At 35.1% G+C, this 16,560-nt stretch overlaps 1 protein-coding gene across 3 annotated transcripts in view; it reads right to left on the bottom strand.

Annotated features, from left to right (window-relative positions):
* The window catches only part of LOC136040810 (cholinesterase-like), a 90,437-nt gene that overhangs the window by 34,064 nt on the left and 39,813 nt on the right, over positions 1 to 16,560 (bottom strand). For all 3 annotated transcript variants that reach the window (XM_065725141.1, XM_065725143.1, XM_065725142.1), the window contains exons 5-6: positions 7,389 to 7,574; positions 4,306 to 4,496 (exon numbers count right to left, since the gene is read on the bottom strand). In XM_065725141.1, coding sequence (XP_065581213.1) covers positions 4,306 to 4,496; positions 7,389 to 7,574 — 377 coding nt within the window. The remainder of the gene's footprint in view (positions 1 to 4,305; positions 4,497 to 7,388; positions 7,575 to 16,560) is intronic.

Genomic DNA, 16,560 nt, shown 5'->3' with positions numbered 1-16,560 from the left:
GTTGTTTTACTCTTAGTCAAAATTAATGTTATTTTTTCAACCAAATTATGTTACCAAAGTCAATAAACAGCCACTTTGGGTGGCCAAATGAATGAGCTAAAAATGTTTGTTAATGAATAAAACATAGTAGTTTAAACACTAGATTGGATTGGACCCTTGGAACATCTGTTAATCCGTCAATAGCATGTCAGGGGGTGCAGGCCATGCGTGGCACTCCTATACGCACACCAAGCGGCGAAGAGTAGGAAATCCCTTGGATTTCGCAACACCAATAAACCTTTTGTTTGGCGACATAGAAGTGTTTTGGAACAAATTATCACATCTGTGCCAAATGTACTATGGACAAAAATAAAACAAAAGCAGATATATTTTTAATGCAGGAAGTATAAATTGGGTTTTCCCTTGTTAATCTAAATCTCTTAGATGGTTAAAGTTAAGTTTAGTCAGGGTGTATATTTTACCCAAAGTATCGACAGACTAAATACAAGAGGGATAGCAGGGTATCACTTTCAAACTTCAGATTTACTTAAATAGCGACGAAGACCGCTATTAGACCACCAATTAGAAACAATAGAGAAATGTGAATTGAATTCCACTGTCTTGAAAAAAAAGGAAAAAAAGCTGAATTTACTTAAAGCTTTCAATCATTTGTTACTTGAGGCGAACGCAGTACAGCCCAACAGTTTTTCAGAGGTAGTCTTTATATACAAAACTGTCATTATTTTTTGGTAATTAAGTAAAGTTACATTAATCATACTTTAACTTTAACAATACTTTAGTCTATATTATAGTATAATTTGGGATATATATTTGCACATTAAAGGTGGGGGTAAAGTAGCCTAGCCTAATCTAACATAATCTAACTAAAATACCAACTCTATATATCAAATATTTAATTAAAAATCAACTACAACATAGTTTATTTCAGTGAACCTAAGCTAATTGTCTCCGTATACAGACAGCTATAAACCAGTTTTTCGCTGATTCAACTGATTAAACTTCTCGTGTGTTCTGGGAGTACTGTTTTTCGTTTTCTTTTCTTCATTTTTTCTATTTTAGAGCATTGCCGTTCCACAATTCTATTGTTCCCGAAATATTTTTATTCTTTTTATTACATATACATATACCAGAGTGAAAATATTGAACAGAAGTTATATAAATTTTAATTTATCAAATTTAGAGATATAACTACTGCTTCTGACAAGAATTTTTGTGCCAAAATAAAGGTGTGCAAGAATGGTCAAAATGATATTTTAAATAGGGTTACCCAATTTTTCCAAAACAAATCAAATAAAACTCAAATAAACAAATTTAATAAAAATTAAAATAAAATACAGGTCAAAAATGTTATCAAAATTGCATTTGGAAATAAATAAACATTGCCTGAGATAAATTATGATGACCGAAATTTAAACGCCCGAGAACCCCAATTTTGTATCCATTTGGATTGTTATAACATAAAATTTCTAGTTTTTTTTTATCCTATTTATTGTCGCGGTTTCCAAATTACGCCTCATAAATTCTCACTTTTCTAGCTTTATTAGTTTAGATTTTTTTTTCATAGAAAAACTCCATTAGTATCAATATCTGAGCTGAATCAGTATTTTTTTTTTTTTTTTTCAAATTTTAATTCTTCAAGTCGTTAAAAAAACAAAAAACGATGAACAAGGTCGATGGTATTTCATCCATTTCAATCTAATTGAAATGATTCCATTGAATCCATTGAAATGAATCCATTGAATCCATTGAATCCATTCAATCTAATTGAAATGATTCCATTGATTCTAATTGATTCCATTGAAGAATTTCGAACTTTACATTTTCTCTTGGGAGATCAGTCTCCTAGTGCCATGTCTCTTGGGTGACCATACCCTCCCTCCCACTTAAAACTTGCATCTCTTTGGTGCCCAGACATACCTAACCATATCTTTCCGGTGTCCTTACTCCCCCTCTCAAATTCAAATTGTTTTTTTTTTTTTCACGGGGCTCTGTCTAAGCCACGTCTCTCTGGCCAGGGACGTGCCCCCCCCCAGTTAAAAACTTGCATATTTCTCTTGGAGGCCAGTCACCTGAAGCTACTTCTTTCAGACATCCATACCCTCCCCCCCCAAAAAAAAGGAGAAGAACTTTGAATGTTTCTTTTGAGAGCCCAGCCTCCTTCAGCCACATCTTTAAGGTGGTTATTATCCCTCCCTTACCTAACTATTGCACTTGTTGCTTGTGTCGTCTTCTAGGTGGTTATACCCCCCCCCTCCTACCTAGCTATCGAACTTGTTGCTTGTGTGTCAGAATGAGGGTCAAACCTTAAAAAATCATTCTATAGTATTAATGATAATCAATAACAAAAGATTATTATTCTATAGACCTTAGGCCCATGGCAACAGAAACTAAAAATTCCATTCTGAGTAATTCACACTAGATGAACAAAAACTTAAACAATTATAAAAATATATTTCTGTGCTCAAGCCTGAGACACCTTTCACACATAGAGAACACACATCACTCACCATACTCGTCAGACATCAGTACATTTATATTTCAGTATTATCTCATATTTCAATATTATATTACTTTATATTATATTTTATTTATATTTTAGATTTCAGTATTTCTTCTTGCCCCAAATGGTAAACTATTTTCCTTCAAATCAATAACATATTTTACCTGTTTCTTTCTTAAGCTCAGTTCAAAAAATACCCCTTCATCCCCCCCTTACGTCCCCCTTACAACCACAGATATGTTCACTTTGATTCGCATTTATCAGATTGAATGACTCATTGTTTTTTATGTGGAAAAAACATTTGTGGTATATACAAATTTTTTACGAGATATTTTTATGACTTTATGGATTAACAGATTTTTAAGAATTATGGCTGAAATAGTAAAACAGTTAGCAAATACTTCTAAATAGTTAACAAATAGTTATAATAAGGAAAAATTGTAATATTTATCTGGAGAAAATATGGTGAGGGGTGGATATATTTACAGTTTTAATTTTTTACATTTGTAAGGTAGTGAAAACAACAATCAATAAATCTTTTTACTCACTATACAAATATACTAGTGGCTTCCTTCATTTTGAACTCTTAAACCTGTCACTTAAACGTCACTAAAACTGTGACAAAGTGGAAGACATTAAAAATGTCATCCAAACTATTTTCGATAATACCGGAAAATATTTGGAAAAAAATAAATACTTACCTGTTTTATTTCCAAAAAAATACATTTCTCCCCCCCCCCTTCTTAAGGATAAATATACAGTCCACTACACACACACATTATTTATATATATATATATATATATATATATATATATATATATATATATATATATATATATATATATATATATATATATATATATATATATATATATACATACATATATATATATATATATTCAATTCGTTTATTTTGCTAAGCAATGTAAAAATAGAAATTTATCAGAAGGAGGAGAGTGTAAAAGTTGAAAGTTAAACGACGTGACTCGAATATAGATCAAAGAGAGATTACTGTCACATATCCTTGGTGAAGAATGAGCGTAATTTCATAGGTTTTAGTCTGTGAAGAAATTTTGTCAACCATTGTCTTTATTCCTTGAGCGTATACTAGAAAAGAAACCAATAGCTTTGCCTCTTTGAAACCTGATTGGTTCCCTGGTTCTCATGCGAAATAGTAAGCAAATAAAAGAACTAAACATTAATTTCCACCTAATTGGTTTTGCTGTGTAAAATTTTAAGCCAATGAAACAAAGAAAAGTTCCCGAGCCGCAAAATTTATTTAAAGTAATCAGTGTTTCTCAACACTGATCAAATAGCCTGATGCTGAAGCTAAATGAATAAAGCAGAGACTCTTGATACCCCCGGCTCAATGTGAATAGAGTCCACAACATCACCAATAAATTCAAAATAGTATCACTTGGAAAAGTCGGTAGGAAGAACTAAGCACGCACTTGGGGTTCTCATATTGTAAGTTGCTGACAACTGGTCTGCCAAGAGGTAACTATGGGTAAGAGTTCTAAACCTTAGTTTCTCTTGTGCCACCAGAGACCCAACCATCCAGAAAGAGCAGCGCGTCATCCCTCGCATGTGCCACTTTCAGACGTCTTCCAAAAGTTGTTGAACTATCGTTTGACAGTATTCCAGGTCAAACTTCTGGAAGCTCTACCGACGCATAGCGGAACTTATAGCCGAATTTAGGATCACACACCCAGGACACAAAGCCAATATGATCAGAGTCGGGGACATAAAGTCGTATACGCTCTTTTCGAGCAGGTTTTGATAAATATTAAAGCAGAGGACTCACCTTATAATGGCGTTCAAAGGCAAGAACAATTTCTTTAACGCTTTTGCCTTGCAGACATTTCATCATTTCATTTGTATCTAAGTCACAGCCCAACATTTGCGCTACAAATTCAGATGCTACTTTTACTTGGTCAGATGTCGCCCAAGGTGCTAATACATTCCCTGACATTATAATGGCACGTTCATACAGGTCTAAAATAAAAAAAAAGACATCTAATTAAACAAAATAAAAATATTGATATCACAAAATATAAAAAACATATAAAATGAGATTCATATGTATATTGGAAATATATGTAACACGTTTTAAATATATCTTAAAATAAATCTTTGTATTGTGTGTTTTTGTTTTGTTTCTTTTCTTGTACTCTGACTTTTTTTTGTAGAATACCGAACAGTGGCTAAAAAAAAAACAACAAAAAACGCTCAGTGTTTATGCACAACTATGCATCCAAGCATGAATCCACGAAATTAAGACTTTGAAGCCAAAGTATGAACACAAAGTCTCTACAATTGAAAGGGGATGAAACGTACCTCTGGGTGCAATATTTTGAGCGGCCAGGAAGGGTCCACATGGGCAACTGCTCAGTGTTTATGCACAACTATGCATCCAAGTATGAATCCACGAAATTAAGATTTTGAAGCCAAAGTACGACAGTCTCTACAATTGAAAGGGGATGAAACGTACCTCTGGGTGCAATATTTTGAGCGGCCAGGAAGGGTCCACATGGGCAACTGCTCAGTGTTTATGCACAACTATGCATCCAAGTATGAATCCACGAAATTAAGATTTTGAAGCCAAAGTACGAGCACAAAGTCTCCACTTTTGAATGGAGACGAAATGTAACTGGGTGCAATATTTTGAGCGGCCAGGAAGGGTCCACATGGGCAACCGCTCAGTATTTATGCACAACTATGCATCCAAGTATGAATCCACGAAATTAAGATTTTGAAGCCAAAGTACGAGCACAAAGTCTCCACATTTGAATGGTGGCGAAATGTATCTGGGTGCAATATTTTGAGCAGCCAGGAAGGGGTCATATGGGCATCCATTCAGTGCTTATGCACCTGCGCACGAGGAGGGTAAACCAGACAATTATCACCATTCAGAAATGCCCAAAATTACAAAAGGAGCAGACCATCTATCGAGAAGGGAGGGTACGGGGGATCCAAGCTAACCTCAATGAGTGGAATATCAGTTTACTTTCAGTAAACTTTTACATCAGTTTACTAATATCAGTTAACTCTTTCGTATTAATAAGTCAAACGTTTCAACAGTGCAAACCAAAGTAGCCTTAAATTTAATCAGTGATAAACACAACATCCGTGCTAAATGCGCCCAAGGAACGCTATCAAATTGGAATTGAAATAAAGACAGGATCTCGTAGCTAATTTTGGTTCAAGTAGTTAGCCCAGCACCCAATGCTTAATAAGCCGTAATTAAAAGTCATAAATACAAAAATCATATTAGCTCTTCGACAGAAATGAAGCAACAGGCGCCTGAAATTGTAGACGGTAGACAAAAAAAACTGATCAAACGATACAGTACCAAATAAGGGCTCTTAGAATGCTTATCTTATACGTCTTCTTCAACGACCTTGAATTGAAGCGTCACTATTGATGGCAAAGGAACAAATAGACTTGTATCCGGAAAGATGGCCACAAACTAATTATAAAACGCCGAAAAAAAGTAAAAGCACACCAGTCTTAACCGTGAGAGATGTTAAACAGAAATACTGACTTTAGGAGCGTCTATTTCTGAAAAAATCAGGGAGGGGGGTTTTCTTCAAAAATCTAAGGTGGGGCAATAATTTAGTGTTTTTCGAACAAAACGGAATATTTTTGGATGGAAGTGACCAGAAAAATATTTTCAAAGTCTAGAAAGGACCAAAAACATCTGAGAAGGTGGCCCTCGGTCTCACCTCTATATGCATAAATAGAAAGGGACCGGGGTAAAAAAAAAAAAATTGCAAGAAAAACTGTGATTGTTTTAGGGCTGCAATTATACGGCAGAATTGAGTGCACGAATAAGCGCACGAATATGTACTAATACTAAGTGGTGGCAACTAATGCCACTTATACTGAAAAGCCTAAAAGATAAATTAAAAGTGTGATTTTGCCACCAAGAGACAAAATTTAGTCTGGAGCGGGGAAGTACCAGAGTCCCCCAAAAATGTCGAAATAAGGCTAAAAGTAACACTTTCGCAACTGTGCTATACAGTAAATTAGGTTTCTAAACCTATCACACAGCAGAACAGTCTGTTTTTTGTCTCTGACAGGGAGCAAAGCTAAAGTTTAGCGATTTAAGGGAAATATAGAAAGATTACTAATTCGCAATTAGATTACTACTACTACTACTACTAATAACTCACTGCAGCACCAAGCCGCCTGAGGCCAACACAGCTACGCACGCTCCTCCTCCAACCTAATCTATTTAAAGCCTCCCTCTTTACACCCTCCCAGGAAGTTCCCATTTCCTTTAAATCCTTATTTATGACATCCTCCCAACCCAGACAAGGACGACCTGCTTTCCGTGTAGCCCCAGACGGTTGGCCAAAAAGGACAACCAAAAAGGACGTGATGATTACTAATTTCATAATCAATTTAGATTGCAAGATACACTAATTATTAAGAAAAAGACACCAAAAAATAACTGGGCGGACACCCACGAGCAGACATCATGTCGGTTTTTCTGCGTTATCATATTCCAGGGATTAAAAAAAGCATTTGGCTAAATGACATCCAAACAGACGCCATACCCAAGAAATAGTATAGCCTCGAGCCGAGCCATTGACCCCCATCTTCGAAAAAAATACTAATAAATTCATATACATTACGATCCGGAAAAAGAAGTTATGACGTACTAAACTCTTAAATGCTACATAATAGAAAAAGAAAAAAGCATCCCAAATACTCTTTTTGATTTTCATTCATCGCAACGACACTGTTTGATTTTCTTTATATTTTTAAGATTTCAGATTTCCCAAAATACAGAAAAAAATAAAATTAAACTGACAAATTTCTCAGATAACCACTTAGATTATTCGATTCTTTCAAAGAATTTGAACAAAAAATGGATCAAACCTTGAGACCTTGGCGAGACCATGTGCACTGTGACGGAAGCAGCTCCCGCTCCATGCCCAATAAGTGTTACTCGACTTGGATCACCGCCAAATCTTGCAATATTTTCTTTCACCCACTGCAATACACGGATCTGATCGTGCAACCCAAGGTTTCCTGGATATTCTGGGGTATTCAACCCAAAAAAACCTGAAAAGGCATAGAAGTAAGTAGACATAAAAACCACGGTACATACAGATGACATATACGCACTATTACGAAGAAGGAGCCTACACGACGACCTTCAAGGACGGACGGGACTTAGGTCAAGATATAAAAAAAACGAGCATAGTAATATAAAGCAAACGGTTGCATATTGAAGCATTGGGCGAGTAAAAGAGGTAAAGAATACGGCATTGGACTTTATATTCCCTACCGGCGGTGCTAATCAAGCAAAAGGGGTACAAAGGGGGGTTTGGAGGCAAACCATCCTGTGCTTTCGCACACCCTTCTTGTTTACCTTCCTCACATTTCTCCAGGAGCCCATTTAGAGCTGGTTCGACTATTGCTGAGCTTACAGAGTCACGCTACTGACCTCCATACCAAACCAAATATGTGGGTACACTAGGATTCGAACCCTCGCCCTCTCGGACAGAGGACTTTAATCCAGCGCACCAATCCACTCGGCTAGGGCGGCTAGGACGGCATTGGGCGAGTCACATCCACAAATTTGAAACGTTTGTAACACAGGGATACTGTACATCTTCATTTTCTTCCGTGTTAATCCTTCTATTTCAGGAATCATGTTCGCTAAAAAAAAAAAAAAAAAAAAAAAAAAAAAAAAAAAAAAAAAAAAAAAAAAAAAAAAAAAAAAAACTTACTCGGCTTGAGCCAATTTAAAACTGAGCAGAGTTCATTCTGCAGAGTTTTCTTAGTGGAAAAGAAGATCTGCTGATCATCAGCCATCTTCCAAATGAGCATCCAAACGTGTTTAAAATAGCAAAATTGGAAGATGGGTCTCAAATATCTTTGCTTTCTGAAAATCTTCTCCTTCCACCGAGTTTTTTAATTAGAAAAAAGATATGTTAATCATACACCATAATCCAAATCAGCATTAAAACGTGTACAAATTTAAAAAAAATTGGAAAGACGTGCCCCAAATATCTTTGCCTTGCTATATGTATAGTATTTCTTCCACGTTTATGAAGGTCTGAAGTCTTGACTAATAGATTGATCAAATGCATTTCTCAAATTTGGTGAAAATAAAGCAATGCGTTCTTATTTGTCCTGGGTTTATTCAGACTTAGGGTCCAACTGTGAGATGTTAGATATAAGAGCCGCCTCGAAAGGACTCTTTGTAAAGGTGATATTCAATGACCTTTATTCAGATATTCAGACTTTTATGGAATAAATGGGTGGTAATGGGTACTTAATGGGTAGCAACCCATTAAGTGGGTAGCAACACTGATCTAAAGTAGGTAGGAACATTAAAAAGAGGTAGGAACATTAGAAAAAACATTAAAAACATTAAAAAACATTAAAAATACTGATCTAAAGTAGTCTCAACACTGATCTAAACTAGACTTTTAAACTCAACACTGATCCAACACACTTTTATGGAATTTTAAAACATTAAAAACATTAAAAACTACCAAAAGAGGTAGGAAACATTAGAAACATTAAAAAGAGGTAGGTAGGAACATTAGAACATTAAACACTGATCTAAAGTATACTTGTTGTTGGTAGCAACACTGATCCGAAGTAGTCTCTGGACCTTACTTCAATTACTGCCAATAATACAATAATTGAAATGGAAACTTTATAATTTAAAGTTGAAGATTTATAATTGCCTTGAGATGGTTCAGAACAGGACCCAACTTATATGAATGGTATTGTGAATACCCAGACGTTCTGTACTCCAACAGTTTTGCATTCTACAGCTAATAAGAAAAGACAAAAAAAAAAATTAACTGTCTTTTTTTTTTCACCGAGGGAACCTTGGTCTCCTGCACCGTATTTTATAGTACAAAAGTGTTCTTTAGTGGTCCCTTTTAACTGGTTGATATTGACCACTTTTGGGGGCCTCACAACTTCATCAGTCCGATTTAACACTTTCTAGTAATCAACCTAAAATACCATTGTAGATCTTATTCATGAGTGGCTTATTTATTGTAGACCTAGTTATAGTAGAAAAGTTCACAACATAAGTGGTCGGTCAGCCGGTCGATCTTTGGGGGGTCTCGCAACATCGTCAACAGGTCGTCACGCCTGCCGCAAATCCACTGGTGATACCATAAAATTCCTTGTTAAGTACTTTTTTTACGACCTGAAAACTCATGAAAAACAAATTATGACTTTTGTGCGAAATTAGTAGATGTTTTAATTTATAAAGCAAATAAACTGAAGTATTCAGACAGATCATGAAAATGCTTCGTTTTCCTAGAAAAATTACGACTGTAGTCTTATTATCAAGTAGGCAAAAATGCTTATCCGTCACTTTTTTAACGGGTAAGATCCGTCTTTCTTCGGGATGTACACTTTTAGAGAAAATTTTTGATAAAACAATGAATAGGTCGTTCGAAAAAAAAAACGCCTATGGAATAGATGAAAAAAGTAACAATCAAACCTTATGTAATCCCCTCTCCAAATCTCCACGTTTTATTAGATCTTTCAGTAATCTCCTTTACACACAACTCCTCTGCTTTTATATATTTTGAATGTTTGTTCCTCTGATATACCCCCCCCCAAAAAAAAAAAAATACAACAATGGGCTGTATAAATATGACTGAACCTCGATGCGTCTATCAAAAACTCGCGTTTACAAACGAAGAAAAAAAAAAGATCGACCGGCTGACCGACCACTTATGTGGTGAACTTTTCTACTATAACTAGGTCTACAATAAATAAGCCACTCATGAATAAGATCTACAATGGTATTTTAGGTTGATTACTAGAAAGTGTTAAATCGGACTGATGAAGTTGTGAGGCCCCCAAAAGTGGTCAATATCAACCAGTTAAAAGGGACCACTAAAGAACACTTTTGTACTATAAAATACGGTGCCAGGAGACCAAGTTTCCCTCGGTGAAAAAAAAAGACAGTTAATTTTTTTTTTTTTGTCTTTTCTTATTAGCTGTAGAATGCAAAACTGTTGGAGTACTGAACGTCTGGGTATTCACAATACCATTCATATAAGTTTTTTCCCAAAATTAAAGCCCTTAAGCCAATTTTCCCAAAATAGTCACCTGTCTAGATTTTTTTTTTTTTTTTTTTTTTTTTTTTTTTTTTTTTTTTTTTTTTTTTTTGACACTGAAAAATAGTAGTGTGTAGCTTTCCAAAAAAAAAAGAAATGCAATAAAAGCCCTTAAAGAAAAGAAAAGCCCTTAAGCCAATTTTCCCAAAATAGTCACCTGTCTAGATTTTTTTTTTTTTTTTTTTTTTTTTTTTTTTTTTTTTTTTTTTTTTTTTTTTTTTTTTTTTTTTTGACACTGAAAAATAGTAGTGTGTAGCTTTCCAAAAAAAAAGAAATGCAATAAAAGCCCTTAAAGAAAAGAAAAGCCCTTAAGCCAATTTTCCCAAAATAGTCACCTGTCTAGATTTTTTTTTTTTTTTTTTTTTTTTTTTTTTTTTTTTTTTTGACACTGAAAAATAGTAGTGTGTAGCTTTCCAAAAAAAAAGAAATGCAATAAAAGCCCTTAAAGAAAAGAAAAGCCCTTAAGCCAATTTTCCCAAAATAGTCACCTGTCTAGATTTTTTTTTTTTTTTTTTTTTTTTTTTTTTTTTTTTTTTTTTTTTTTTTTTTTTTTTTTTTTTTTTTTTTTTGACACTGAAAAATAGTAGTGTGTAGCTTTCCAAAAAAAAAAGAAATGCAATTATAATCGCAGCTCTTTTAATAAGATTGATAATTAAGTCGTTCAGAAGTCAAATGTTTCGTGGTATATTGGGGTTGATTACTTCCAAGCATGACAGCATGAGAACCTGCAGACCGACTGGTGAGAGCCCCAAAAGTTATCAAAATTTATCGTCTGAGATGATTTATTTAAAAGAAGCAAACTTTAGAAGCAAGCTTTTTTACTTTAAAATGCTATAAATGAGTGAAACAGAAGTCAAACCTACAGAGGCATGTTCGGTTGATTGCTTGAACGCGTAACGAACCACCCAGCAGGTTGAAAGAACCCCTCCAAAATAGTTGACAACGACTGATGTAAAGAAACAATTAAAGACGAAGAAAAACGAGGCAACACTAACGGATCTATTGGGCCGCCCTAAAAACTTGGTACTTTTGAAACAACCAAAGAAAAATATTAGAAAATTGCGGTTTCCACATATGAACAGACACAAGATGCGTCCCGGAGGCCATAATATCGCCCCAGGGGGGGAGGGGTTATATATCCTTGGGACTGGAAGGTTCTTCCTCATTAAAGTTGATTATTTATCCTGCATCACAGAAACGAGAAGCAACAAAAAATACGGAAGAAGAAAAATTACAAGAAAAAAAAGATAAAACAAGAAAAAATTAAAAAGCGAAACTAAGAGTAAGCCAAATCCTAGAAAATATATCGAACCAAACAAAAAAAAATATATGAATAAGTCTATCGAAAAGAAACAAAGAGTTTAGAGTTCCCATATTTCTGGTATTTCATGTTTCTTGTTACTCTTGTTACTTTTGAATTAAAATGGAATAGTTGTGGGCATCAAGTCATGGCTAATTGTAGAAAAAGCCCCGACAGATAGTCCAATTGAGTGAGAAGAAAAGCTTGACATTAATTCCCCCCCCCCACATTCCGTCGTTATCATCTCCCACTTATGCTACACCTCTCATGTCACTCCACAATACCGAACTAGAGTCAAGCTCAACAGGGTCACAACAGCTCCCAACCTGCATCACAGAAAAGACAAGCAATAAAAAATACAGAAGAAGAAAAATTACAAGAAAAAAAAGATAAAATCAGAAAAAATAAAAAGCGACACTAAGAATAAGCCAAATCCTAGAAATACGTCGAACCAAAGAAAAAAAAACATATGAATAAGTCTATCGAAAAGAAACAAGTTTAGAGTTCCCATATTTCTGGTATTTCATGTTTCTTGCTACTAGTTTCAAATCTGATTTTCGAATTGCATCAGAATAAGAGAAAGACCAACCACCTGAAAACAAAAGGGAAAGCTATTTTAACCCCATTGGCCTAAAGCAGGTTAATTAGGATTAGATGTTTGAATGGAATTACAGCAGAAACCAGGCTTCTCATATGATAACGCATCTCCTGCAAATTATTCAGGGTTTTGAGTTAAGAAACCTTTTTGCAATCGTTTCTTCAATAAATCGATTGGTAAAGGGCATGTCGCCTTATTGCTTCAATCTAAAATACATGTTGAGCCGAACTCCAACTAACCAACAGTAGGTGAGCCACGTGAAGAGCAAAAATGTCCATGGTGAAAGATTTTTCACATATGTTTTGAAAGCAATATTTTGTTCATTGTAATTGTCATTCATGTTGAACTGAGCAGTAATTTGTAATTATGAGAAGAAATTTTTGAGAAATCCAAAAATGACCCTGGAGTTTCTTCAAAATGACAGCGAGTATAAATGCAACGCATAAACCAGCGAAAACTCCATTATCAAAAATTCCAAGCTGGGGGTATACAGTCCTATACCTTGAACGACAAGGGAAGTCATATTTTGGCATGGGGAGCACTAATGTGTCTGCTCTTGTTTTACAGGAGTATTCGCATCGAATTTCTAGTATAGACAGGGGCTTATGACGAGTGAAAAGGTTAAGGAAAAAGAAAAATAGCACGAATATTTTATCTCTACTAAAGAAAGCGACTTTAGCTCAGATGAGTACATGAAAAACGAAGAAACAAAACAAATGGAACAAAAAGGATAAAAACAGTAAGAAAAGGTAAAAAATAATCTTAAACTAATAAGAATAAATAAAATACAAAAAAAAAAACATACATACAAATCCCGCCAAATTCCGTCAAAAAGTAATCAAAACAAATATGAGGGAAAAAACTGATCAATTGTTCTGAGAAACACTGCTTTTGTTCGCATTGGTTATAGTAATTCATCTAGATATTGAATTTAATTGATTTACTTGGGGATGTAGCATAACGAAGATACAGGTTTTATCAATAGGTAAATTATCTCTTAATTATCGTAAATTCAATCAACAGATTGCAAGTATTTCAATCTATTACCAAATCTGATCTACTGTGTGTCCTTATGTCTATGGCTTACCTTACTACTCAGTGTTGTCAAGTCACGAAAATTTGGGACGGGGACTAAATGTATTCTCAATATCTAAGGGGGGAGTTTCGTCGTTTTTTTCAACGCAAATAGAAAAAAAATGCATTTTTCAATGAAAGTACCCTAAAAATATATTTTTAATCTAAGGGGAGGGAAAAAATCAGCCCCTTCCCCCAAACTATTATCACTTTACTTATAATAATCTTTTAATTACTATATGTTCTTTGTATAAAATGTATAAAATCTGGACTTGCTCATTGCATTCAAGTTGTCAGTAGTAAGTAAAAATAAAGTAAGTATAAAGTAATTGTAATAAAGTATATAAAGTATATAAAGTAATTGTATAAAGTATAAGTAATAAAGTAAGTGACGGCACCATCAAGCTAAAAACCAGCAGTGCTGATCCGTGGTCCTTCAGTCAGGAGGTGCAATGGGGGGGGGGGCTGGGAACCAGCCATCCAGTGCTTTCGCACACCCTTCCTGCTTACCTTCCCCATGTTTCCCCGGGTACCCATTTAGATCTGGGTTTACTCGGGCTGAACTTACAGAGTCATGTCACTGATCCCCGTCCCAAACAAAATAACCGGCCACGTCACGAATCGAGCCTTTGCCCATCGGACTAATGATTCCCAACCCGGCCCACCAATCACTTAGCCAGGACAGTTGTCAGTAGATTTATGGATGACATTTTATGCATTTGTTACCATGGAATATAATCTCTCAATGTACTTTTCTAGCATTAAAATATATTCAATAGGGCGCTTGCGTCTACTCTAGCGTTGGAAGAGAACAAAGCGACTTTTTTAGAAGTTTTATTAACTTAAAGAATCTTCTTTCACAAAAAAGTTTTTAAAGAAAAGTAACGAGCTCACTAAACCAACGACTAGCAGAAATAGAGCCAACAAATAATTCAAACTCAAAATGAATAGAAATCACTATTAATAAATAAATGAGACCGAAAGCAAACGGAAATTAGAACAAAATAATTAACTCAAACACAAAAGGAACAGATATTACCACAAACCGAAGTGAGATTGCACCCACTAAGCCTCAAAGCTTAGCGAAAATAAAGCGGTGTCAACACAAACAGACGATAATAAAAGAGTCATATGCCTCCAAGGTATTTCTCAGGCCACTTCGTATAGAAAGATCTGTCCTGTAAACACCGTAGGGGGCTCATTAATTGTAAATACGAAGTTATGCCCCTCTCTTTATTAGTAAAACTGATTTGAAGACAATAAGCTCCCTCCTGTACCCTCCTCACATCCCCCCCAAGATATCCAATGACAATTTTGAGATAGCCAAATTGTTCCAAATAGTTGGCGTGTCCAAAAGACATGTCTCCGGGGTGGCATGACCCAGAGAGCCCCTGCGGCAGTGCGAGTGCAAATTGTAAAATGTTTAAACATAAATTTCACAAAAGAAAAAATGGGGAGGGTCTTTGATGTATACATAATGTCAAGTAGCAAATAGATGTTCAAATAAAAAAGGAACAAACAAGGAAAAAAACAAACGGGGCAACCGGCTCCTCTTGTGCCTTTTTAATACCCAGTCTCTCCTCACTCCCCCCTACATTTTATGAGGTCAAAATTTTGAGAAAGCAAATTTGTTCCAAATAGTTAACATGTCAAAAAAACATGCCTCCAGAGAGGAATGACCCAAAGAGCCCTAGTGGTAGTGCAAGCGTAAATTGTCAAATGCTTAAACATATATAATATCAATTAGCACATTGATCTTCAAATAAATTAAATAAAAAACAATTTTTTTTAATTAAAGTAAGGAGCGACATTAAAACTTAAAACGAACAGAATCCGTATATGAAAGGGGTTTTCCTCCTCAACGCTCCGCTCTTTACGCTAAAGTTTGACTTTTTCTCTTGACTCTACTTCTTAAAACAGTAAAAAACATTAGCGTGAAGAGCGGGGCGTTGAGGAGGAAAGGCCCCTTTCATATACGGAGTAATTTCTGTTCGTTTTAAGTTTTAATGTCGCTCCTTACTTTCATTTAAAAAAACTTGTTTTTTTTATTTAATTTCTTTACGTTTTTTAATTAATGCATGTTTTGATCTTGGCTCTCCGCACATAAATAATTAAAACAAAATTTGCAAATTTTTTTTTGGTTAAATGGCTTTCTCATAGTATTAATCGGAAGATTTTGAGACAAAAGGAGCGAAGGAGGAAGCCTAGTTGCCTTCCAATTTTTTGATTACCTAAAAAGGCGACTAGAACTTTTAATTTTTTACGAACATTTTCATTAGTAAAAAATATACGTAATTTACGAATTAACTTACGTAACAAACTTCTATACTCGTATGTTTTTATTGCGTATATGAGGAGGTTCACCCTCGTCAATACCTCGCTCTTTACATTAAAGCTTAAATTTTGTCCCAATTCCTTAAGAATGACCCTTGAATCACAAAGGCCGTAGAATAAATAGTTGAAATTACTAAAAATACTTTAGCGTAAAGAGCGAGGTATTACGAGGAGGTAAACCCCTCATATGCGTAATAATTTCTGCTCGTTTTAAGTTTTAATGCTGCTCCTCACTGTCAGTAGAAAAAACTTTTCATATTTATTTTGTCATTGTTTTTTTCAAATAATGCTAAAAAATCCCGCGCCCCCTCCATTGAAAGTCTCTTCCCCCATGAGAAGTTTTTCCATGGAAAGATCCTCCAACGTAACCCCCCCACCTCAACTCTCCCTCCCAAACCAAAAAAATCCCCTTGAAAACGTCCGTACACTTCCCAGTAACCATTACTATGTAAACACAGGTCAAAGTTTTGTAACTTGCAATCCCTCCCGCGGGGACTGCAGGGGAGTAAGTCGTCCCCAAAGACATAGTTATTAGGTTTTTCGACTATGGTGAATAAAATGGCTATCTCAGAATTTTGATCCGGTGACTTTGGGGGGAAAATGAGCGTGGGAGGGGGCCTAGGTGCCCTCTAATCTTTG

Source organism: Artemia franciscana, chromosome 21 (genome assembly GCF_032884065.1).
Source record: "Artemia franciscana chromosome 21, ASM3288406v1, whole genome shotgun sequence".
Classification (NCBI taxonomy): Eukaryota; Metazoa; Arthropoda; class Branchiopoda; order Anostraca; family Artemiidae; genus Artemia; species Artemia franciscana.
The sequence above is the reverse complement of the archived record's forward strand: the minus strand, read 5'-3'. Positions and strand labels throughout refer to the sequence as shown.